We start from the raw sequence: 25928 nt of genomic DNA, 5'->3' as shown, positions 1-25928 counted from the left end.
TTTTTTACGGAACCGTAAAAAAGGACCACTCCGGCAAGAATTTCATTTGTTACGAACCTGTTTTCCAAAAAGCTAATGGTTTGGACCAAATTCGTATTCTGATCATATGTTTAGGATCAAAATTGACCTTACTCTTTAATAGTATATAATTGGTAAAGTAAGATAAGAATAGATAAACGTGGTGTAAGTAGTCTATAGGGGTAATGTATTGTTTAATTATTCCAAATTTGAAAATTCATACTTTTCAAAGATACATAATAAGGAAATACTCCCTCCATCCGCGAATAAGAGTCTCGTTTTTTTTCATTTTAGTCTGTCCGCGAATAAGAGTGTCAGTTCACTTTTACCATTGATGGTAATAGGTTCCCACGTTCCACTAACTCATTCCACTCACATTTAAAATTTAAACTATTATATACAAATGAGACTCATATTCCACTAACTTTTTTCATCCATTTTTTTCTAACATTTCTTAAAACCCGTGCCGCCAAGAAATGAGACTCTTAATGGCGGATGGAGGGAATAGTTCATACTTTTTTAGAAGGAAGAGAGTATAAAATTAAAATGAATTATGAATTTATTTGAATATAATTTAATGTATAAAAATATTTAATGTTCGTATTTTTCCTAGAGCAGAGAGGTCCTGTGTCAAGCACTCCCAACAACAAATTTTAAATTTTTTTGTAAAGAACAAAAAACCTATTTCTGGTTTCGACCGATTTCATTGTTTCACGTCAGTTCAACATGATTGGTGTTCTAAATATAAAAAATGGATATCTTAAGTGGAACAAATTACAACTGATGACAAAAAGATTCAAACTTGGTACCTCGTACAATAATGTCTAAGTTCTTTGCCATTAAGACAAATGCTCTAAACATGCGAATATTTAGAGATTGGGTACCAAAATCATGCCAACGCCATTTTCTGAGTACCATTTTTATTACTCTTAATAAAATTAGATCAGATCTCATTTCTTAAATCATTATTGTTGTTCGATTAAACAAACATTTACTTCCTTGTGAAATGAATCGACAACTAAATATTACAAATAAAGTCGTTTTCTAGCACTAGTAATAATTTTAGGGGTACAAATTGAACTTATTGTGTATAAGCTTAATTATCTAAAAAGTGGTTTAAATTAAATGGGTCAATCTACTCTAAATATAAATCACAAAGAACAAGCGAAGGAAATGACACAAATAATTGCAGTTAGTAATGAAATCAAAGGATCAATGTGTCTATGTACCTTCTTCTACCAAGGCACCAATTTTAGCTTAAGAAGCGCCTTGCTTGATTACTTGTCAGCTTCAATTCAAATGTGAGAGACAGTGTAGTTACTGTGGAACGACTGAGGAATCTCAGCGTTTACTTTGATGAGAGAGAGAAGACTCGAAAATATCATATAGTAAAAGAGAAATAGTGTTTCAATAAACTCCAAGTTTACAAGGACTCAGAAATTACTGGGCAATGGTTAGTACTACTGAGTAGTGTATATTAGTACAAGTACAACTCAATACTTCAATTCCACAATTTATTGTTAGCATAATTGCTTTTCAAGGAATCGAAATTTTTAAAACAGAAAAAATCAACATTAGTATACAGAGTAGTACTACTATAATTTTATTTAAATAATATATTTATTCACTTAAAATTATATTTATTAAAATATTTCTAATCTAATATAAATGCAATTGATCGCTAGGAGTTATAATCAATGTCGAACCAATTTTAAAGACCGAACTTCTGAAACCCATCATGGTTAGCTTGTTTTAGGTCATATTATTAAGACATTGTTAGTTTGTTTTAGGTCATGCTTATAAAATTCGGATTTGAAAAATACGGATGTGATCATTTTATGTCATACTTACTATCATAACCTAAAACAGACTAAGAATGACCTACATGTTATCTAAATATGACCTTTGGGTATGGTTCTGTGGTTCGGCTATAAGATTGAGTTTTGCTGTAACACAACTCTGATAGCTAGTATCAAAGACGTTGGTCAAATTTTGAATTTCAACACAAACTTGATTTTTTATGTTACTATGTTCTTTTATGTTTGGTTTAAGTTATATGTAAACATAAATAGTAGCACTCCATAGTCCCTCCATCCAAAATTAAGATGACCCATTTATTTTTCGTACATATTTTAGATAAATGATAGTACTAATAAATAGTTAAATGAGAGACAAAATAAAGTAAGAAAGTGAATAATATAGAGGATATTCTCGCTTACTTTAATAATTTAAATATTTATTGTCATTTTTTAAAAGTAATACGGAAAAGAAAAAGGTCATTTTAACTAAAACAGAAGAGTAACTAAACATGTCAGATCGATAAATTTGTGGAATATTGCAAACTCAATCTATATTCAGTGTTATTTACAACCAAATTTTAAGTTCATAGAATAATTAGTAATTCAGTCACTAATAGCTCAATGCATAATTATGTAGATTAGATACGATATCACGATATGGATGTTTAGATTAAGGTCAAATAATAGGAACGCGTTCAATTGAAAAAGATACACGTCTACCAAAAAAAAAAACACGGTAACACGGGTCCCTCCATTTTGATTTGAACGAAGACCTTGGAAAGAGCAGACAAACAACGACTCTGAAGTCAAATGGTAACACATGGTAATGTCTTGCTTTCTCATTCTGTACGTTACCACGAATTGATTGAAAGGCTGAACGTCCATTCTGTTCATTGTAAAGGCTAGAGAGTACGTGTATGAGAGTTAGTCAAGCAATAGTACAGCCAGCGGCGAAGCTAGGAATTTTGCGGTGGGGGGCCCAAGAAGAAGAAAAATTTTAACGCTCACTGTTAATAGATGTAGGTATCTCTCGATGATTTTTTCATCGAAATTAGTCGTACGAAGACTATTTTATATTTTGCCTTTTTTTCATCATTTAGAATTAGAAGATCTTAAAAATTAAAAGAATGTTTTCAGATATTTAGTACACAAGAAATAAATGCATATCAAAAAAATTTAATCTAATCAAGAATAATTGATATAAGCACTTCGTGATGACCTTGAAAAGAATTTTACCTACCAATAAGATTAAGTTTTTCATAAATAAAGCAATTTTTTAAATGTACATATTATTTTATTTTTGATAAAACTATTAATTATATTACAATACTAATAAAAAAAATAGTTTAAAAATGTATATTACAGTATTTACAAGTTATTGAACAAATAATATAATATTTATGAATTAAACACATCTCTAAAAAAATAAATTGACAATAAAAGTTATTGAATAAATATAGCACATCTCTAAAATATCACAAAAAACAAATTAGAATATAGCATTGGATTAAATATATAAAAATAATCTTTCACATTCTAGGTAAATATAGCAAGAATGATTTGATAAGAAATGACTTTACTCTAAGGGCATAAAAAGAGGAAGGCGTGGGGGGTGAGAATCGAACTCAGCACCCATCCCCAGCTATGATCTATTGCCACCTTCACTTGCCAACTGCACTATCAAAATATAAATGAAACATGTCTGAATATATATATTATACTTAAAACCCAATGGCTGGGAGGCCCTTGGGCCCCCTGCCCCACCGTAACTCCGCCAGTGAGTGCAGCTAATGCTCAAGGTCAAAAGTCTCAGATTCAAGTCCTTTCGTGGCGCGACTATTATATTTAAAATTGTTTACCCACCTTGAGGCAAAAGGTCTCAGATATTAAATTTAAAATTGTTTACCCACCTTGAGGCAAAATGTTTCAAATTCGAGTCCTCTGTGGTGCAGTCTTTAAATTTAAAAATTCTTTAAATTTAAAACTATTTACCATCCAAAGAAAAAAGGAAAGAAAAAGGAAAAGGTTAAAGGATCTCTAAATTTAAAATTATTTCCCCATCCAAAAAAAAGAAAAAAGGGAAGAAAGAAAAAAGGTTAAACCGTTAAAGGGTCTTCAAATTTAAAACTATTTATCCATCCCAAGAAGAAAAGGTTAATCGGATTGCTGCGGCTGTCAAATACTCCATGTGTCTCACTAGAAATTGAACGTTTTCCATTTTGGATTGTCCCATTAAAAATGAAATATTTTTCTAAATAGAAATAATTTTATATCTACTTTTTCCTCTCTCTTACTTTACTCTCTCTTCTTTAACTCACAAAACAACACTACATAAAATCATATGCCGAAAAACAAATGTTTTATATTTATTGGGATGGAGGGAGTATATTTTTTTTATATTTTCTTAGTTTATTTTGTGATGAATTGGCGGATAATTTTTTTTAGCTATATTGACTCTTAGAGCAAGTTTTTATAGCTATGACGTTGTTCCGCCTCTGTTGAGAATATTCTTAATGTCAAACACAACTACAAATTCAAACTTTCATATTTTATTTATGCTCTTTCTTTTTATAATTTTAAAATTACACTTCATTAGTAGTTGAAAATGGTCGAGCTAATTACTCTCTTCGTTTATAAAAAATAGTCACATTTGTAGATGACATGGATTTTAACGAGAAATTTGGCAAAGTAAGAGATATAGAGATGACTCAACTTATTTTTAACACAAGTATACGAGGTTAATGTAGCAAATAGTAAGCAAAGAGTATTGTATCCACAGAGACAATGAGTGTCAACCTAATTACCACGAACCAACCTCAACTACTATTTAGATGAATCGGAAAGTTTTGGTTTTCTTAAATCTACTTAAAAGCAAAGTAAAAACAATTAAAAACAACTAGAGAACTAAAAGCAAATAAAATAGAACGGATGTAGATCAAGGATGAGAAGGGTAGAATTCTATGGGATCGATAACAACTGTAACACCCCAACTTTTCTTAGCCTTTTAGTTGTTCTCGAAAGGACGTAAATTTTCAAGCCGAATCAAATCTTTGTTTACTTTCAACACTTAAATGAGTATTGAACGTAGTATAGATGATCAAGAGGGGTTTAAGATTTTGTCTAAAATTTAGAATAACACCGTGTATTAAATATTAATGAAATTATCTTAAGTTATAAGCCTTGGGCCTAAAAATATAAAAGATATGTTGGGTTTAAGAAATTGCAAAATTTAATCACAGTATTTTAGTTTGAGCCCACTAAGAGCCCAATCTCATCAATTCTTCTATACTGCCACTTGTAAGTTTTCTCTTCCTAAATGTTACTTCAACCTCCTCCTTCCACCGCCTACTTGTACTTCGTGTATATTTTAATTCACCGATCAATATTCCATTAAATCTTCCAGCAAAAATGCACGATTCATACATGTCTCCTTTCCATTTCCTCTTTCAAATTCACAAATGGAATTCAAGCAAAGAAACAATGGAATGAGCAGATAATTTCCAAGATGATTTATAAAGCTTTCCCCTGAAGTTTCAATTTACAATAGGAAATCTTCCTCTAAACTTTTTATTTTATTTTCTATATCATTACATGAAGCATAACTTGGATAAATAATAAAGAATAAATCATCAATTGTCCTTATTAGAAATGGACCATCTAAACTTTTTATTTTATTTTCTATATCATTACATAAGCATAACTTGGATAAATCATAAAGAATAAATCTTGTCCTTATTAGAAATGAGTCACTCACCTTTAAAAGGCCTCACAAGGGAGAGTGTTATCCATCCTTATATAGAAGAGATAGGATCATCACCAAGCCGATGTGGGACAAGATATTAGAATTTTAACACGCCCCTTAAAAGGCCTCATAAGGAAGAGGGTTATCCATCCTTATATAGAAGAGATAGGATCATCACCAAGCCGATGTGGGACAAGATATTAGAATTTTAACACGCCCCCTCACGTGTGGGTCGGAATGACACATCGGACTTCCATCACGTGGGTAGGCAAGAGAAGAGATAAAGGAAATAAACTTCATCATCGACTTGGGCCCTGCTCTGATACCATATTAGAAATGGGTCACTCACCCCTTGACTCAACTTTATTTTACCCAATTAATACCCGCAAGTGTACGGGGTTATCGTAGCAAACAGCAAGCAAGAGTATATCGTATCCCACAGAGACAATTTAGTGTAAACCTAAGTATCACGAACAAATTTCAACTACTATCCAGACGATCAAAATTTTGGGTTTGAAACTTACACTACTAAAAGCATATAAATCAAAGATTAAAAGTAAGCACTTAAACGATCGAGCAAATAAGCAAGCTGCAGAAAATGACGGAGGAATATGCAGAATTCAAGGATCCGATGCACAACTCATATCCTAACCCAATTGAAATTAAATTACCATTTAAAGTCTCTAGAATTGTTGAATCAATCGCAAATATGAATTTAACCCTTTCCCAAGGTGAGAAATCCATAGATTAAGTGTAACAATCGAAGTCCCCTTCTAATTCTTAGACTTAACTCCCAAAAGATTGATTAGATTAAAGATCCCACTCAGAATCTCAACTCTCCCGAGTTTTATTGAATAAAGGTGTGGATTATTCCTCTTTCAAGATTAAATATTTCACCTCCCGATTACTCTAAGGAACCCTAACACTACCAATTGGTGATCAAGCAATTGACAGGAAAAAACACAGGAATAAACCAAACAATCATAAGAGCTAGATAAAACGAAATCAATTAGATTAAAACTATGAATCAATCCATCTTCACCAAGAATTCTACATAAAAGAAGTTTAGCCACTCATATTCATGGAAGAAAACAAATCTAAACTAAAGAAAACAATGGAAAACATGATACGGAGTACAATTGGCGGATGAATTGAAGCTTGAATCTTCAATCTTCTTCCAAGAGTGCTTGAGAGAGATAGTTTGTGTGTTTCACGGCGATCGAGAATGAGTAGAGTTGCCCTAGCTATACTTTCTTATTCCCCTCTTCCAAAAATCGCGTTTCAAAATAGAAAATCGCCGGAAATACGTACCCGGCCGGGTGGGACTCTTTCGGTACTCTCTGGAGTCGCGCAGGCCAAATTGCGCCACCCGGCCGGGTGGGACTTCTTCCGAGCTCTCTGGACTCTCCAAGGCTTTTAAACGCCACCCGGCCGGGTGGCTTTTCTGCACAAAACCTCACCCGGTCGGGTGAGACCCTGTTTCACCCCATTTTTTTTCCTATTTTGCCTAAAACACTCAACAAACACGTACATATAGTAATTGGCTGGAAATAACCATTTTGAGCACAAAAACTTAACAATTAAGCATATCAACACACTAATCATGAGTCATGACACTAAAATACGAGTTTGTCACCCCTTAAAAGGCCTCATAAGAGAGAGGGTTATCCATCCTTATATAGAAGATATAGGATCATCACCAAGCCGATGTGGAACAAGATATTAGAATTTTAACAGTCCTCAAACCACCAAAGCTACTGAACTTGACAGCAACAATAACATAACGATAAATTGGAATTTCAAGTCCTCAAACCACCAAAGCATCAAAGCTACTATACACAGCATCCCCTGCTGTGCATTTTGACACAGCAGGGGATCCAAGTCCGAGTACTACTGCAAGAAACAACTAATTTAAACTAATATTTGAGTCATTTTTTCATTTCAAGAAGTTCTTTTATAGTTGAGTCATTTCTATATATGACACTTTTTCTCTACTACTTCATTCTCTCTTACTCCTTCCGTTCCATAGTAGTAGAGTCATTTTGTCATTTTGATACGTTCCATAGCAGTTGAATCATTTCATTTTTTTAGTAAAAGTCAATACATTTATTCTCACTTACTTTTCTTTCTTCATCTCTCAATCTTTGTCCTTTCGTACTTTATTCTTTCTTTACTTAATTCACTTAACACAATTTTATAATTTTCGTACCGAAAAGAAATGTCTCAACTACTATAGAATGGATGGAGTACTTTATTATTTCTATTTTTCTATTGTATTCTCTCTATTTTTTCTTTCTATTAAACAACATGCCCAATGTGACACAACTATGAAAGAAGTGGATGGAGTAATAGTTTTAAGGGATAAAATTGAAGTTAGTGTATAATTTGTGATTAAAGAAAACACTCTAAATTAGACATCTGTCTGTAACTCAATTCCCGGATATAATTAATCTTCTTTAAACACAGAAGTAGCTGAAATTTATTAAGTTCAGTCTCCCTTAAACTAGAACACAAAGGTCATAATTACAAAGTTAGAAGAAGGAAGGGAAACAACATATAATTGCAATTAGTAATGAAATCAAAGGATCAATTAGTTGTTCATATTTATATACCTTCTCCAAGTTGGGCATAAGATAGCTTAGTCCTTGCAATTCTGCTGGATAACTTGTAAAAGCTTCAATTGCTAGAGAGAGATTAATTACAATGAAACGCCTGAATTAGAGGAGAAGACTCCGAAAATAACACAAAAAGACAATTAGTGATTCAATAAACTCCAAATTAGTAGTTGAGGTCAACTAAAATAACCGTGTTGAATTTTGATATGAAGGAGATTTGGAAAGAGAGAGAAGACGACTTTGAAGTGAATTGGAAAAGACTAGGTAATGTCTTGTTATGTTTCTGATTTGACGACGAATTCTTGATTGAAATTCACTCTGTAATAATAGGCTATGCTGCTGCTGCTCGTCATATGCTCGATAAAAGGCCTGAACGTCCATTCTGCCATAGAAACTGCATAAGGTCAGCTTTCTACTTGGCAAATTCAACATTTCACTAGTATTATACTCTCTCTATATGTAATTTTAAGCTTACACTTGATCATTCAATAGTTGGATATGATTTGACCAATTACCAACAGTACTTATTTAAACTTAGGCATCATGTACCATATTTGCTTGAATCTTATATATAAGTTTGTGTAATTTACTGTTGTATTCATAATCATACCACGATTGTTCATACCAAAATTGTTAAACACACCAAATCAAGAACAAAAAAAAAGGATTCTTTACCTTCTCTGTGAATCGGAAGTAGTTTGATCAGACAACGCCAATTTAGCTTTCGATGAAGATCTTGTCCAAATCAATGGATTCTGAGATGGAAGAGAAGCCATCACAATCCTTCTCCACCTGTATTCCATCCAAATGACGTGAAACTTCCTTCATCGTTGGCCTGCTCTTACCATTCAAATGCAGACATCTTCGAGCAATCTCTGCCATCGCCTCGATTTCTTCCCTTCTCCCCTCTCTCAGCACCCTCGCGTCAATAATATCAAACAAATTATTCTCTTCCATCGAAAGAAGGAAGTGCATGGCCAGACCCCTTCCTTCCTCGACTCTAACAGCAGACACAGCTTTCTCCCCTGTCAGAAGCTCTACCAGCACCACTCCAAAACTGTAAACATCGCTCTTTTCTGTGAACTGGCTCGACTGGAAATACTCTGGGTCCAAGTACCCGAATGTCCCTACTACTCGCGTGGTCACGTGAGTTTGATCAATGGAAACTGACCTTGACGTTCCAAAATCTGAGATTTTAGCCTGGTTTTTCTCATCCAAGAGAATGTTTGTCGACTTGATGTCTCGGTGATAAATGGGAATAGACGCAGCAGAGTGTAAGTAAGCGAGTGCTCCGGCTATTTCTTTGGCAATTCTCACCCTCATTTCCCAAAATAAAGGGAAATCTTCGAGTGGATGATGGATGTGAGAGAAAAGAGTGCCGTTTGGGACGAACTCGTATACGAGACGAGGAACTTCGCTCTCCAGACAACACCCCAACAGCTTGACCACATTCCTATGATTGATCTGCGATACAATCACAACCTCGTTAATGAAGCCTTCCACGTCGTCGCCTTGGCTCACACTCTCCGACTTCTTCACTGCCACGATTGTTCCATCCTCCAGTATCCCTTTATACACGACGCCTTCACCGCCACGGCCAACTACTCGATTCTCATTATAATCATCAGTAGCTTTTGCCAACTCAACAGAACTGAACAGTCTGGTTTTCTCAATCCCATTCTCAATTGCAGCCAATTGTTGTTCCAACAAAACACCTCCATTTCTCTTGAAAAACATATGTTTTCGGCTGGCCTTGATAGCCTTGATTGCTTCTATGATAGCTTCCCCGAACCTCCATGCTGCAGCGAGAAAGATCAGCACACCGAGGAAAATCCCAACAACGATAACAGGAAATGTTGTTTTGTGATTCTCTTTTTGGTTCCTATTTATGCAATCATAATTATTCAATGATGGATCACTGCATTCATCAACAACTTCACATCCTTCAACTAAGTATGGATTTCCTTCATATCCAGAGTTGCAGAAACAGAACCTACTAGAAGATGTAAGATTATATTCAGATCCATCTAATGTTGAAGGATATTCGCAATCACCATTGGAGATACTTTCTCCACTTCCGAATTCCCACTCAAGCACCAAAGGCACGGATCGAAATTCTTGATCAAATGGATTCTGCATATCACTCACAACGCCTTTATACATCGTATAATCCTCATTGTCCAGCCAAACCTTGTCAACGGGAAATACATACCCGCAAAAGGTACTGTTGTTAGCTTGAATGCTTTCGTACGTGAACTCTACCTGTTGGGCTCGTCTTGGAATTGAGATTTGGCAGCAGTTCAGGCCGTTGCAACTGAAATCAGTAGTATTAGCATCACACATAGGCATGCACCCTCCAGCCGTTGTTTCATTAGCGCGCAACCACACTGAATTCTTGCAGCCTAGCACAGTCAGCGCGTTGTACTGTGCTGAGACTGTGAAGGGACTTTCTGTGAGCGATGTGGGTATAGCTTCCTGTCTTTGCCCTTCATAGCAGTTCATAGGCGACACGGGTAGATTCACTATAACCACTCCATACATGGAAATATTTACTACTTCCAAGTTAATGTTGCTCAAGAAGGCCCTTGAGGGATTTCCTGTGCAATTAAGTGTGAAGGAGGAGTTTCCACTGCAATCAGAGCCTATCCCAAATGGATACGGAATGGTGAGATTGCCACATTTCTCTTGGCAACCGGGCTTCGAGAGTGAAGCAGCTGCCGCCATTGTTGAGCTCAGAAATACGAATGAAATGACTCGGGCTATGAAGGGAAACACCATCGCTTCTTGCAATATGCCTGTGTATTCAAGTATACCTATATATACACCTATAGATATTATACTTTTATGGAAATGAAATACAGAAATTCAAAAAACAGAATTTCAAAAACATATTCAGATTAGAGAATGAAAGAAGAGGGAATATGCATATAAGTAGTTAACATACCTTTTTCTGGTAGTGTTATGAAGTGTCTTTCAAGAATTCTAACTGCTAACTATTTAAATTTTTAGTGCATATACTGTTTAACAGATTATGAATGTTGTAGAAAACACGAAGAGAAACTTTGGAAATCACATCCTACTATTGGCTGCCGATCTTACTGTTTATAATTAACACAAACTTTGAAAATCACATCCTTAGAAATAAGGCAACAACATTATTGTCTTTAATGATAAATACTGCACATAATTTGTTACGCACGTAAGTTCAAATTTATTGTCTTCTCCTCAGAAATGAAAAACACAAAAAAGTAAAACACACACACCCAAAAATCCAAATAGCTGCAAGATATAGAAAATCATTGGTTGCTTGCTCAACATGTCATAGTATTATTCCACAAGACTCATCCGACGACGAAGATTCAACAATTTCTGAGATGCAAGAGAAGCCATCAGAATCAATATCTTCAATAGGATCACAGATATTGCTTTGTATCTGGTTTTCAGGAATCTCTACTCTGATTCCTTCCAAGTGGTGCGAAACTTCCTTCATCGTTGGCCTGCCTTTCCCATTCAAATGCAGACATCTTTTAGCGATTTCAGCCATCGCCTCGATTTCCTCCTTTTTACCCTCTTTGAGCACCCTCGCATCAACAATATCGAATAACTGATCTTGCTCCATTGAATGCAGGAAATGCATGGCCAGACCCCTTACTTCCTCAACTCTAACAACCGATACAGCTTTCTCCCCCGTCAGGAGCTCAACCAGCACCACTCCAAAGCTGTAAACGTCGCTCTTTTCAGTGAAATGGCTCGACTGGAAGTATTCCGGATCCAAGTACCCGAACGTGCCTACCACTCGTGTGGTAACATGAGTTTGATCGAGAGAAATTGATCTTGATGTCCCAAAATCTGATATTTTCGCATGATATTTCTCATCCAAGAGTATGTTGGTTGACTTGATATCGCGGTGAAAAATGGGGACAGACGCGAAAGAGTGCAAGTAGGCAAGCGCCCCGGCCACTTGCTTGGCAATTCTCACCCTCATTTCCCATAATAAGGGGAAATCCTCATGTGGATGATGGATGTGAGAGAAAAGAGTACCGTTAGGGACGAACTCGTACACAAGACGAGGAACTTCACTTTCGAGACAACACCCCAACAACTTGACCACATTCCTGTGATTGATCTGTGATACAATCACAACCTCGTTAATAAAGTTTACCACATCACCTTGGTTCACCCTCTCCGACTTCTTCACTGCCACGATTCTTCCATCTTCCAACATCCCTTTATACACAACGCCTTCACCACCACGGCCAAGTACCCGATTCTCATTGTAATCATCGGTAGCTTTGGCCAACTCAACAGAACTAAACAATCTGGTTTTTTCAATACCATTCTCAATAGCAGCCAACTGTTGCTCCAACAAAATGCCTCCATTTCTCTTATAAAACATGTATCTTCGGCTAGCCTTTACTGTCTCTGTAATAGCTTTGCCAAACTTGCAAGCTGCAGTGGCCAAAATCAACCCACCAACCACACAGCCAAGAACAATGGATGGCGTTATAATGCTATCTTGAGATCCATTGTTGTTATAAAGCCCATCTGAATATTCACATCCATCAATTAGATATGGATTTCCTTCGAATCCTTCGCCACATGCGCAGTATGCTGTTGAAGATACGTACTCATATTTGTTATAATAAGATAAATATCGCTTCTGATATTGATAATAATCAAACAATGACCCACATTCAGAATAATCCAAGTCTGTGTGGTATTCAAAAGGATCGGTATTTTTTATCTTGCAACTACTTTCATCAAAGGACTGATATCCATATTCAGAAGGAGATGAGCAATTTAAATGGTAGTAGAACGATCTTTCATTACCATATTCCCACTCAAGTACCAATGGCACCAATCCAAACTCGTGATCGGATGGATTCGACAGGTCATCCACAAGGCCGCTATACCTTTTGTAATCCTCATTTTGCAACCATTTCTTGTCAACAGGAAATACATACCCACAGAAACTGCTGTTGCTGGTTTGAATACTTTGGTAAGTAAACTCAAACTCTTGGACTCGTCTTGGTATTGATTTCTGGCAGCAATTTACGCCATTGATCACGTCTGTGGAATTAGCATCATCACACATAGGCAAGCATCCTCCAACTTCCCTTCCATTATCATGAAGCCACACAGCAGTCTTGCAGCCTAGTACGACTAACGTGTTGTAGTGTGCTGAGACTGTGAATGGACTTCCTGTGAGTGATACAGGTAGAGATTCTCTTCGCCCTTCAGAGCAATTTATTGGAAACACGGGCAGATTCACTATGACCACACCGTAGATAGAAACATTTACTATTTCCAGGTTTATGCTGTTCAAGAATGGCACCATTCTTGTGGAGTTTCCTGCTGAATATTTGCATATAACTGCGAATGAGGGGTTTGCACTGCATTCGGAACCAATTCCAAACGGATAGGGAATGGTGACATTTCCACACGTTTCTGGACACCCGGGTTTCGACATGGAAATTGCAAGAGTTGGGGTTATGGCAAAGGATAGGGTGGAAAAGACCAGAACTACCAAGGCTAGCTTCATTGCTTTGCTGAAAAGAGTGGTGAATATGCAATCACCATGTTGGTATAATCATGGTGTTTTGAATCGTTTGAAATTCACTACATAATCAAATTAACAAGGAAACGAAGCAAATGACCGAAAACAGAGTAGACCACTTAAACGAGTGGTGTGTTTCAACAGCACCCTTGATCTGGTCGCCAACAAGAAAGTATTACAGAGATTTCTACTCAACCGAGAGGTGTGTCACAACTACACACCCGGCCAAGTGTGAAAAAGAACAAACGTGAATGTGGGTTACATTCACATATCTTTTGTGGTAGTTTTATGAAGTTAAGAACTCTAGCAGCTTAATATTGTTTGACAGATTGTGATTGTTGTAGAAAAGACAACTAGAGACTTTGGTCGTTTCGTCGCTCATTCATATTGTGTGCATATATATAATCAACAAAAACTTTGGAAATCACTTCCTTAGAAATAAGGTAAATGTTTTTATTGATAAACACAACACATAATACCTTAACTTACATTTTCTCTCACCAATTCAACACTTTAACCAATAACTCCTAAAATCTCGTGCCGGCTAAGAAATGTGTCATCTTAACCGGGACGGAGGAGTACTTTCTATGCTTATGTAAAAATTGAATTATTGATGATTTTAAGCTTCCACTATTTACATCGACTTGGGCCCAATCATAAAAATCCTAGCTTCGGCGTTCTTAGTGACTAAGCACAATATCTCTACGTGCCACAAAAATTCATAAAGCTTCTCAACTGTATGCCTCTTTACAAAAGTAAACACACCAAATTAAGAATAAAAAGGAATTATTCACGTTCTCGGTGAATTGGACATGGATTGATCAAACAACGGCATTTTTAAAATTTGTTGTTTTACATTTGATAAATAAATGGGCCAGATCCGAAATATCGAAGCCCAAATCTCATAACCCAAATGAAAATTATAGCAATAAAGCGCCAAATTATACTCTTTTTGCAGACACCGAGGCGGGCGCGAATTCCAGTTCTCTATCTATGTTTAGGAATGTCGATTTCAATCAGCTATATGCTTAATTTCCATCTCGATTCGTGAATCGGACGAATATTTGTCTCTGAGTGTTTACTGTTACATCAGATTACGAAGAAAAGAGCGTCAATATCTGGAAAACAGAAGCGGAACCAAAATAGGAAGGTTAGTAGCTGATTATTAGAGCATCCTCATCCGTGTTCTTAACTAAGAACATGGAAGTGGGCCTGAACCCATTTTGACTTCTTGTCATTTGTCATTAGCTAAGAGCACAACACCCACATCCGTGCTCTTAGCTAAGGGTGTCTCCAATGGCGGACGTCACGGTAGGACGTCGCCGACGTCCGACCGGACGTCCGCCGTAGTGGGTGGGAAGGGCGCCCACGCCCGTTCCGAGTGCCCGTCGGATGGCATCGCCCCTCGCATCGACATCCGACCGGACGTCCGCCACAGTGGCGAAGGTCGGACGTCCGCAATTTTTAAATTTTTTTTTTTAAAAAACTCTATAAATAGGGCTCCCCCAACTATGTATTTTTTTTTTCCGAATGATGTATGTTTTTTTTTAATGAAATATTCGTATTTCCCGTTCGTATTCGTGTCGAATTTTAATTCCATAAATTTTAATTTTAATTGTGAATTAATTTAATTGTGGAAAGGGCTAGTGGAAGTCCTAGTGCAGTGGGAAGGGCTAGTGATGTGGCAGTGGAATGGGAAGGGTTAGTGCTGACGTGGCAGACAGTTTTTGTGGGAATGGCTAGTGGAGGTCCTAGTGGGAGGGGTGCCACCGGAGACACCCTAAGGACAAGCTCAAGGGTCCCACCATTCTATTATTCAATTTAAAAACTCCAATTATTAAAAACATTTCTACATTATAAAAATACATTAAAAAATAAAAATTACATAATTAAAATCCTAAAAAATAAAAATTACATAATTAAAATACTAAAAAATAAAAATACATAATTAAAATCCTAGAAAATAAAAAAATACATAATTAAAATCCTACAAATTAAAAATTACACACGTGGAAGACTAGTCCTCTAACCCCAATTGCCTCTTGAGACCCCGGATCATTTGCTCATGTGTTGCAAGTTGATCCAGAGTCATCTTAGACGTATCGTTCAAATAGAGTTGACCCAAGAAGGTCCACAACGAGTTGTTCTGGGGTGGAGGAGACACAAAGTGGAGCGGGAGCGAGAGCGGGGGCGGCTGGAGTCGGGCGCGACGACGGGTAGCCGTCGCCTTCTTCCTTCCCTTGCGGCCGACAGAACTGCCTCGGCCGTCGGGCCGTGGGCTACCTAAGTTAGTTCCGGCAAGCTAGGTAGCCACATCATCGGAGGCGCCGTCGGATAGGACTACCGACCTCGACCGTTTGCTAGAGGAGCCGGAGGAGGATGCTACTATGCCGCCCCCATACTTCGGATGTCGGCGCCCCTCCTGCCAACAATCGAGGTACTTGAAGGTATCATCTCCAAGCTTTGGTAGGTCGCCAAGGCAGCACTGATGATGTCGAGCTCGCTCGTGCCGCTCCCCGCCTCCCGCTCTTCCTGTTGGAAGTACCCTTGGAACTTACCGATTGCTAAGTTGCATCTGTAGACGCAATTGCGCACCATACTCTTATTGTGAGGGATGGTTCCCCCGACCGGGTTTCATTGTAAAGGCGAGTGATGCGCCACCAATACGTATCCCCGGTTTGGTTCGTGCCAACGTCCGGATCTTCGGAGACTGCCAAGTAGGCTTTGAACATCGCCATCATCTCACCCGGAGTGTACGGGGCGCGGGTGCCGCGAACAGAGAGGAGTAGGAGTAGCAATAGAAGTAGGAGTAGGCTCCCTCCCGATCCGGGTTCGGGTGCCCACCCGAACCCGGAGGCGTTTTGGTCGTGCATCGGGTAAGGACGGTAGCCATCCGAAAATTGCGAACCTTGGGTTTGGGGAGGGCCGTAAATTGCGTTCCCGACTAAATCCGCCTCGAGTCGAACCAATCGTGGTTCCAACCGCGATTGCCGGAGGGGTGATCGCCGGAGCCGGACATTGTGTAGTGTGGTGGGAATTTAGATGAGAGAGTATGAGGAAAAAGATGAGAGAATGTAGATGATAATAAAATAGATGAGAATGTTATTTTTTTTTGTTGAAGTGGAGGTATTTATAGACGAAAATGTGAATTTGGGGGAAAAAATTCAAAAAATAAATTAAAAGTGGGGAGAAAACCGATATATTAATTTGGGAAGTGGAAAAATATTTTTTTTATTTAAAAACATTTTTTTTAATTAATTTCGCATTTAAAAAAAAATTTAAATAAGCCAACGGCATAGCCGTTGGCGAATAAGGCGACGCCACGTGTGCTGCTTAGCGGCACGGACGTGCTCTTAGCTAAGAGCAGCGCCGTGCCACTGGCACGGACGAACGAGCTCCATCAGCGGACGGACGAGCCGGTGCTCAGCGGCACGGACGGACGAGCAGGCGCCTCTTCACCGCTGCGGATGCTCTTATGCATATTTGCGTAGTGATTTTACTTTAGAAAATGTCATGTTTGGTGTAAAATGTAAATGCCTATAATTTTTGAGGAAATGCTTGTGCATTTTCAGGAAAAATAGAATACGAGTGGCTATGGTGCTATTGATAATATGGAATTTCAGGAGAAACTGAATTTGAGTGGAAATGGTGGTTTTGATAATTTGAGTGATGATCTAAGATTCTGTCTCGCATTAGCATTAAGGAAGCTGCGAGAATGAGTGTCCTCGGGCATAGATGGAGATATTTGTGGAGGTTGGTCTATGGAACTCTGAGATTTCATCCCCGAGATACTGCCACTTGTGAAATAATGACAAGTGAAGAATTTTGTTCATGGGTGAATGCTGTGGTGGACCTTCATCAAGGTCCATCGATTGAGGGCATGGTCATTAGTTTATGCAAAGGAAAAGAAGAGCTTTACCGAATAGATTTTCACCGATTAGATCTTGCACTTAATAACTGGGTGTGGTTTGCTGTGAAAAAGGAAGTTCAAAGGTTCGAGTTGAAAATTGATTTTCGCCATATTTATATTTTCCCAAATCATTACGCGTTAGAGGCATGTTTACTAGGGTTCAGCTCTCCTTTTTACCACCTGAGATCCCTTAAATTGATGAATGTCCATATCAATGATATGTCGGTTCAGTACTTCCTAAGCTCGTGTCCCAGTCTTGAGGAGTTGCACATAATAAATCTTGGTACACAAATATTATTATGGTTGATTATCCACCAAGATTGAGAGTTTTGTACATAAGCAAATGCATCTATATGACTAAGTTGGTGATATATGCTACGAGTCTTGTCTCATTGACATTTAGGGGAGAGGAGGACATTGTTAGTTTGAGGAGTGTTCCGAATCTTCGTGAGTTAACTATTGGTGGTGCTATCTGTGCTTCCTTTGTTCTAGAACCCAAGCACCACTCAAGCTATTCATCTCAGCTGGAAAAGCTCGTATTGGATTTTCGCTCGCGGATTAGAGTAAAAATTCATATCCTTATTCTTGTTCATATATTCCAATTAAAGTTGTTCATATGTAAGGATTGCCATTTTTCTGGCTACGTAACTTTTTTTCCCTCTCAGGGATACCGGAGACCAATTGTTGCTTCTCCCGATTTGCCCCCATTATGCTCCCTCAAACAGTTGAAAGTACAACTTCATACTGGCGCTAAACGTTACCTTCTGTTCTTCACATCGTTGATCAAGGCATCTCCACAACTAAGCAAGTTCACAATTGAGGTAAATTAAATCTGTAGTTTCTTTCTTGAATTATTGATTTTGTGTATGATTTGCTTTGCTTATTCTGTAAAAATTAAAGTGTCTGATGTGGTTTTTGTTTCTTTATCATGACCCTGACTTGCTTTTGTCTATTTTTATGCTACATTATATTTTTCGTAATTTGTTACGCTGTGTCATCTTGGTAGTTTTCATTCTATCGTAGTCTTTTCTCATATTTCTCTAAATCACATTGGTCTCGTTGATGTTGTGGTGCAATAGACATCTTGATGGTCAATGACTGTTCTTCAGCATGCTGTAGGTATTATAACACAAAACTAGTTAAAGAATCAATAAGTCTTAAACTTGATTGAGAAACCCATAATCATCATCATTTGAATGATCTCTTTATGTTATATTCCCATCTTGAGTGTATAATTATTGATATGGATGATGTCTAATCTTTGTGTGTTGATTTCATTTTTGTCACAGGTGGAGTACGCTCCATTTATGGTATTCCATATCGATTTTATCTTTACAATATCACTATAGTCTAGTTTGTTATTTTCTTTTGAAAAAATAATTCTCCTTCTTCAAACCCAAGTGAGTAAATCTACTGCTCGTCATCATGACAGAGAGACATTAAGTTGCTGTTGCCTGTTATAAGTGCTGCCAATGCTGTGAAATTCGTGCATAGTAATCTCAAGGTGGTTGAAATGGACGGGTGATGCTGTTGGAACTGATCAAGATTGGTCCATCGATTATAAAGGTTGTCATTGCTACTAAGTCTGATCGCTACAATTTACAGTTAAGGAGATTGAGGAAACCACACAAAATGAAGCAAAAGAGATTGCCGGACATCTTGTGTCCAACTTTCCGGAACAAACTGATGCCATTGTGACATGATAATCTGCTATAATCGAAATTACCAAATGTTAGTTTCTAATTTACCATGGATTATGCAGCTCTTTCATACGTGGGTATTTACTATGGAATGTTTGGTTTTGGAGGAAAAAATGACTGATTTAGTATCGTGGGTATTTTTAATCTTTTTTTTCTGTGTGAATATACTTTTGATGCCGATTTTCTTTGTTCGGTTATTGCAACATTAGTATACAACATGTTTGTGTTATTTTGCCTTTGAAAATAAAGTCATGTTTGGTGTAATATCTAAATGCCTATATTTTTGTGGTATTGCATATGCGTTTTCATGAAAACAGGATTCGAGTTGTTACGATGGTGTGAATAATATGGATGATGCACTAATTAACATATTTGTGTTGTGATTAACTGGTTATGTATAGTTAAAAGTCATACTTGGTGTAACTGATTATTAGGGGTAGTATTTATGATTATGCACATTTGCCTAGGCAACCGGGCTTCGAGAGTGAAGCAGTTTTCGCCACCATTCATTCTTGCAATATGCCTATTTCTTCAAGTATACATTCACCTATATGAGCAATAGACATTGTAGAGAGATCTTTGATTACCAAGTTCCCACTCAAGTACCAACGGCACAAATCCAAATTCACGATCAAATGGACTCGACAGATCATCCACAAGGCCTTTATGCCTTTTGTAATCCTGCAACCATTTCTTGTCAACAGGAAAAACATACTCACAGAAACTGCAATTGCTGGCAAGAATACTTTGGTAAGTAAACTCAAACTCTTGGACTAGTCTTGGAACTGATTTTTGGCTGAAACACATACCTAAGCATCCTCCTCGGGTTTCATTATCATGTGCAGTCTTGCAGCCTAGTACAACTAATGTGTTGTAGTGTGCTGAGACTATGAATGAGTGATACAGACAAATTCACGTTAACCACACCGTAGAGAGAAACGTTCACTACTTCCAAGTTTAACCTGCTCAAAAATGGCACCATTCTTGAGGAGTTTGCTGTTAAATTTTTGCGAATAATATCGAATGAGGAGTTTGCACTGCATTCGGAACCATTTCCAAAAGGATAGGGAACAGTGACATTTCCACACTTTTCTGGACGACCGGGCTTCGACATGGAACTTGCACGAATTGGGGATATGGTAAAGCATAGGGTGGAAAAGACCAGAATTACCAAGACTAGCTCCATTTCTTGCTGGAAAAAGTGGTAAATATGCAATCACAGTGTTAATACAGTTATAGGAATAAGAGTGATTGATTGTGTTTTGAATCATTTCAAGTTCACTAACAAGCAAATGACCAAAAACAGAGTTTCAAGAAACAAGAAAAGTTAAATCCCCACACCTTGATTAGGGGTCATGGACTTTTATCCCAATACACGTTACTTGTTTGTTTTACTTTGGTCATTTCGTCGCTCATTGATACTGTGTGCATATATATAATCAACAAAAACTTAGGAAATCACTTTCTTAGAAATAAGGTAAATGTTTTTATTGATAAACACTACACGTAATTTGTTACACATAAGTTAAACTGTGTATTAAACAAACAGAGAAAAGTAAAACACACACACATGCAAGATAAAGAAAATCATTGGTTACTTGCTCAAAATGGATTACCACCTTAACTTGTCATGGGAATAGTCTTCAAGACTCATCAGACGACGAAGATTCAACGGCTTCTGCGATGGAAGAGAGGCCATCAGAGTCCACATCTTCAGTAGGATCACAGCCACTGCTTTGTATCTGGTTTTCAGGAATCTCTACTTTGATTCCTTCCAAGTGGTGCGAAACATCCTTCATCGTTGGCCTGCCTTTCCCATTCAAATGCAGACATCTTTTAGCGATTTCAGCCATCGCCTCGATTTCCTCCCTTTTACCCTCTTTGAGCACTCTTGCATCAACAATGTCGAATAACTGGTCTTGCTCCATGGAATGCAGGAAATGCATGGCCAGACCCCGTCCTTCTTCAACTCTAACAGCCGATATTGCCTTCTCTCCAGTTAGAAGCTCAACCAACACCACACCAAAATTGTAAACATCGCTCTTTTCTGTGAACTGGCTTGACTGGAAGTACTCAGGATCCAAGTACCCAAACGTGCCTACCACTCGTGTGGTCACATGAGTTTGATCGAGAGAAATTGATCTTGATGTCCCGAAATCTGATATTTTGGCTTGATATTTCTCATCCAAGAGTATGTTGGTTGACTTGATATCACGGTGATAGATAGGAACAGATGCTGCAGAGTGCAAGTAGGCGAGAGCTCCAGCCACTTGCTTGGCAATTCTCACCCTCATTTCCCAGAATAAAGGGAAATCTTCATGTGGATGATGGATGTGAGAGAAAAGGGTGCCATTGGGGATGAACTCGTAGACAAGACGAGGAACTTCACTTCCAGGCAACATCCCAACAACTTGACCACATTTCTATGGTTTATCTGTGATACAATCACAACCTCGTTAATGAAGTCTACCACATCACCTTGGTTCATCCTCTCCGATTTTTTCACTGCCACTATTCTTCCATCTTCCAACATCCCTTTATAAACATCCCCTTCACCACCACGGCCAAGTACTCGATTCTCATTGTAGTCATCAGTAGCCTTTGCCAACTCGATGGAAGTAAACAATCTGGTTTTCTCAATGTCATTCTCAAGAGCAACCAACTGTTGCTCCAACAAAATGCCTCCATTTCTCTTAAAAAACATGTGTTTTCGGCTAGCCTTGATAGCCATAACTGTCACTGTAATAGCTCTGCCAAACTTCCAAGCTGCAGTGAGAAAAATCAACCCACCAACAACACTGCCAATAACAATGAATATTATTTTTATGATGGACAGAGATCTTTTACTAGTATGGTAAAAAGGAGAACCATAAGGATCACGACGAGGACATCCATCACGTATATAAGGATTTCCTTCATATCCTCCACATGTGCAGTATTTTGTTGAAGATTGATATAAACTGTATCCAGAATAACCCAAGTATGTTTCGTATTCATAAGGATCACGAGAACATCGTCCATAATCAGAATACGGAGATGAGCAATAACCATCTTGATTACCAAATTCCCACTCAAGTACCAATGGCGCAAATCTTAACTCGCGATCAAATGGATTCTCATTTTCCCACCAATCAGTGTCAACAAGATAAACATACCCACAGAAACTGCCATTGCTGGGTTGAATACTTTGGTAAGTAAACTCAAACTCTTGGCCTCGTCTTGGAATTGGTGTTTGGCAGTGTTGGAAGGAAGATTCCCACAAATCAAGAATTGATCTACTGCAATCAAGGATTGATATTGTAATTAGTATTTTATTTTAATACCTTGTATAGAATATTAGGTTAGCATGATTAGAGCTTACCATATATGTCGGATGGTCTCCTAGCCTATAAAGAGGCGTGTAATTCTTCTCCAAAGATTAACCTAATATGATGAATATCATTCCAGAAACCAAATAGTCTTTTAACATGGCTTTAGAGCAGGCAAAAAATTAGGCTCAGAAACATCATCATCGCCCTACCAAAACCAAAAGAACCAAAATCAAGTGAGAAAACCGACCCAAAATGGATGACGAAAAACCAAGCACAGAATCATCATATAGCAAGATAAGATCGAGTAAGAATGTAACAGTTGCATTCAAACTCAACGGAAGGAATTACCCGATGTGGTCACGACTGATGAAGGTCGCAATCGGGAGTAGGGGAGGCTACTCCCACATCACCGGGAAACCAGAACCACCACTGCCGGGGAGCGAGAAGTACGAAGAATGGGAGAAGACAATCTGATTGTCTTCTCCTGGATCGTGGACAACATCGAAACGGACATTATCGCCGACTTTGCCCACCATCAATCATCGAAAGCCATATGGGACAGCCTTGCCATCACGTACGAAAGCGAGGCAGATCTCTACCTCTTGTATGAACTGGAGGAAAAAGTAGGGGCGATTAAACAAGGAGACATGGATCTGGAGACTTACTATCGGCAAATTCACGGACTATGGATTAATGTCGATCGGTGCCAAAAACAGCCAATTGACTGCTGTGATAAAGGGGTCAGCCAATATCGGACCCATTCCAATACCAAAAGGCTGCTCAAGTTCCTGTCGGGACTTAATGGAGAGTACGAGAGCATCAAACGGGACATCCTCAAGGAGGTTCCGATTCCCTCAGTGGAGACCGCCTACAGCTTGGTCAAGAAGGAGGCAGCAAGGAGGAAGATCATGCCACCAACACCCTTGAGCCCGGCCGTCGACGGTCACGGCAGTGCTGACTCTTCATCGGGAGGAATTGGGCATGGTTTCGCAGTGCTAGGGCAGCGGCAGCCTCAGCGAAGCGGAACCCCACGATCAACAGCCACACACCGCCCGGGAAACAAGCCGGCGGACAAGTCAAAATTGTGGTGTTCCCACTGTGGGATGCAGAAGCACACACGAGAGACGTGTTTTCAGCTTCTTGGATACCCGGAGTGGTGGGAGGAACGACAAACAGCCAAAGCCAAGATGGTGGTCGGAATCCCCACCGGAAATGAGGCTGCAAATTCCCGACAACCGGCCACTGGAGGGGGAAATCGGGAGATGGCGAATGGACGGGGAAGGCAGGGGAGTGCAGCGCCGGAAGTTTCCGGCGGAGGCGGGAGCGGCGGCGGAGTCGTCGGAGCGGGACACTTCGCGGAGAGGACAGATCTGAGGGGAGGCGGCGCTCAAATGAGTGGAGGTAAAGGGTTGGGAACTCACGTTCCTAATCCTAAATTTACTTTGGATTATTTGCAATCTGACCCCCAGGAAACCTTTTATTACGCCAGAAACCCCACCTCTTGCATATGAGCCCTTTAATTTCACATAATTCAAATGATATATCCCATTTTGTTGATTATTATGAAAACCCCCCTGATACTTCCAAAATTGAGCAGAATAGTCCCATGATCCTTAAAAATCGTTTCGAGCCTTTAAATATTTCCGCTGCATATACTGTAAAGGGTTATGAAAATGACAAGAAAGGATGGATTTTTGACTGTGGAGCTACAGATACCATGACACCCAATAAAGATGATTTTGTTAGTTTTAGTGATATTACTAAGACCTATATTCAGACTGCAAGTGGGGAACTTATTACTGTGGCCGGGGCTGGAACTATTGAAATATCCCCAACATTGAGATTGTCTAATTGTCTTTATGTTCCAACGTTATCTCAGAGATTGATGTCTATAAGTCATGTGACGAAAGAATTGAATTGTACTCTGCTGATGCATCCCGACTTTTGTATTCTGCAGGATATTCGGACGAGGAGGATACTTGGGCGTGGCACTGAGAACCAAGGACTCTACTACGTGGATGAGATAGCTCAACAAGGCAGTGTGATGTTGGCTCACGGATCCACAAAACGGGAAATTTGGCTCTGGCACCAACGACTAGGACACCCTTCCCCTGGTTATTTCAATTTATTGTTTCCTAAACTTTCTATCCCGAATGATTTTTCTTGTGAGACTTGTGTTTTGGCCAAAAGCCACAGACAATCGTTTAAATCTACAAATACTCGTATGGATTCTATTTTTTCCCTTGTTCATGCTGATGTGTGGGGTCCTGCACCTGTTGTGGGTGGGAACGGCTTTAGATATTTTGTGATATTTGTAGATGATTGCTCTCGAATGACATGGGTATATTTTTTGAAACATAAATCAGAGGTATTTGATAAGTTTATCCTTTTCTTCACTCTAGTCCAAACCCAATACCAAACCACCATAAAAACCTTACGATCTGATAATGGAAGAGAATTTGTGAACCAAAAAATGATAGACTTTTTTACAGAAAAAGGCCTTCTTCATCAGACCACTTGCCCATATACACCTGAACAAAACGGGGTGGCCGAAAGAAAAAATAGGACCATCCTTGAAATGACCCGAGCCTTGATAATTGAATCCAAAGTTCCAAGCTCATTCTGGCCAGAAGCTATTGCCACCTCCATCTATCTTATAAACAGACTACCTACAAAAATCCTAAACAAAAAAACCCCTCTCGATACCTTATCCAAATTCACCAAAATCCCTAACCATCTCAACCTTCAACCCAAGGTCTTTGGATGTACTGTGTATGTTCATATCCCGAAACATGAACGATCTAAGTTTTCACCTTGTGCTACCAAATGTGTCTTTGTGGGGTATGGGCTAAACCAAAAGGGATATAGATGCTATGACCCGATCACCAGAAAAATAACAACCACAATGAACTGCAATTTTTTGGAAACTGAATTCTACTACCATACCCACGTTAGTAGTCAGGGGGAGAGTGAATCAGGCCAAACTGAGGACTATCTAAGTTGGTTTATGTCTCGGCCAAATTTCCCCAATGAGGACTCAACATAACCAACCGCCGAGCATGTCACTTCCACAGCAGAGTCGCCTCAACCGCCCCTAAGTATTCCTCCTCAACCGGTATCCGAGGTAATTCCTGATGACCCTGCAGAAGTTATTATTCTTACTGATCATGTTGTCACAGAGACTACTGCAATAGATGAAAGTACGGGTCGGTATCTCCTTCCTTTTAGGAGCACTCGAGGAGTTCCACCGAAACGATACTCCCCAGAGAAGATCGG

The 25928-nt window shown here is 38.7% G+C and overlaps 2 protein-coding genes, 1 long non-coding RNA gene and 1 pseudogene across 3 annotated transcripts; 1 reads left to right on the top strand and 3 right to left on the bottom strand.

Annotated features, from left to right (window-relative positions):
• Positions 1-8016: 8016 nt before the first annotated feature.
• LOC125208880 lies at positions 8017-8759 on the top strand. Its single transcript, XR_007174257.1, has 2 exons — positions 8017-8438; positions 8505-8759. It is a non-coding gene; the product is annotated as an uncharacterized LOC125208880 (long non-coding RNA).
• Positions 8760-8891: 132 nt separating this feature from the next.
• On the bottom strand, positions 8892-10952 carry LOC125210054 (wall-associated receptor kinase-like 2). Its single transcript, XM_048109627.1, has one exon. The coding sequence runs from the start codon at positions 10950-10952 to the stop codon at positions 8892-8894; it is 2061 nt and encodes a 686-aa protein (XP_047965584.1).
• A 541-nt stretch (positions 10953-11493) lies between these two features.
• LOC125210053 (wall-associated receptor kinase-like 1) lies at positions 11494-13716 on the bottom strand. The gene is made up of 2 exons (XM_048109626.1): positions 13005-13716; positions 11494-12884 (listed from the first exon to the last, which is right to left on the bottom strand). The coding sequence occupies exons 1-2, from the start codon at positions 13714-13716 to the stop codon at positions 11494-11496; spliced, it is 2103 nt and encodes a 700-aa protein (XP_047965583.1).
• Positions 13717-20780: 7064 nt separating this feature from the next.
• The window catches only part of LOC125215133, a 6293-nt pseudogene continuing 1145 nt past the window's right edge, over positions 20781-25928 (bottom strand).

This window comes from Salvia hispanica, chromosome 3 (genome assembly GCF_023119035.1).
Source record: "Salvia hispanica cultivar TCC Black 2014 chromosome 3, UniMelb_Shisp_WGS_1.0, whole genome shotgun sequence".
In the NCBI taxonomy this organism is placed as follows: domain Eukaryota; kingdom Viridiplantae; phylum Streptophyta; class Magnoliopsida; order Lamiales; family Lamiaceae; genus Salvia; species Salvia hispanica.
The sequence above is the reverse complement of the archived record's forward strand: the minus strand, read 5'-3'. Positions and strand labels throughout refer to the sequence as shown.

Bases quoted from the DNA above. Each gene is read 5' to 3' on its own strand.
- LOC125210054 (XM_048109627.1), bottom strand. From the start codon at position 10,952: ATGGTGTTTCCCTTCATAGCCCGAGTCATTTCATTCGTATTTCTGAGC.
- LOC125210053 (XM_048109626.1), bottom strand. From the start codon at position 13,716: ATGAAGCTAGCCTTGGTAGTTCTGGTCTTTTCCACCCTATCCTTTGCC. The intron at 12,885-13,004 runs GTAATGAAAGAT...AATACCACACAG, and splicing joins GGTACTTGAGTGGGAATATG to ACTTGGATTATTCTGAATGT.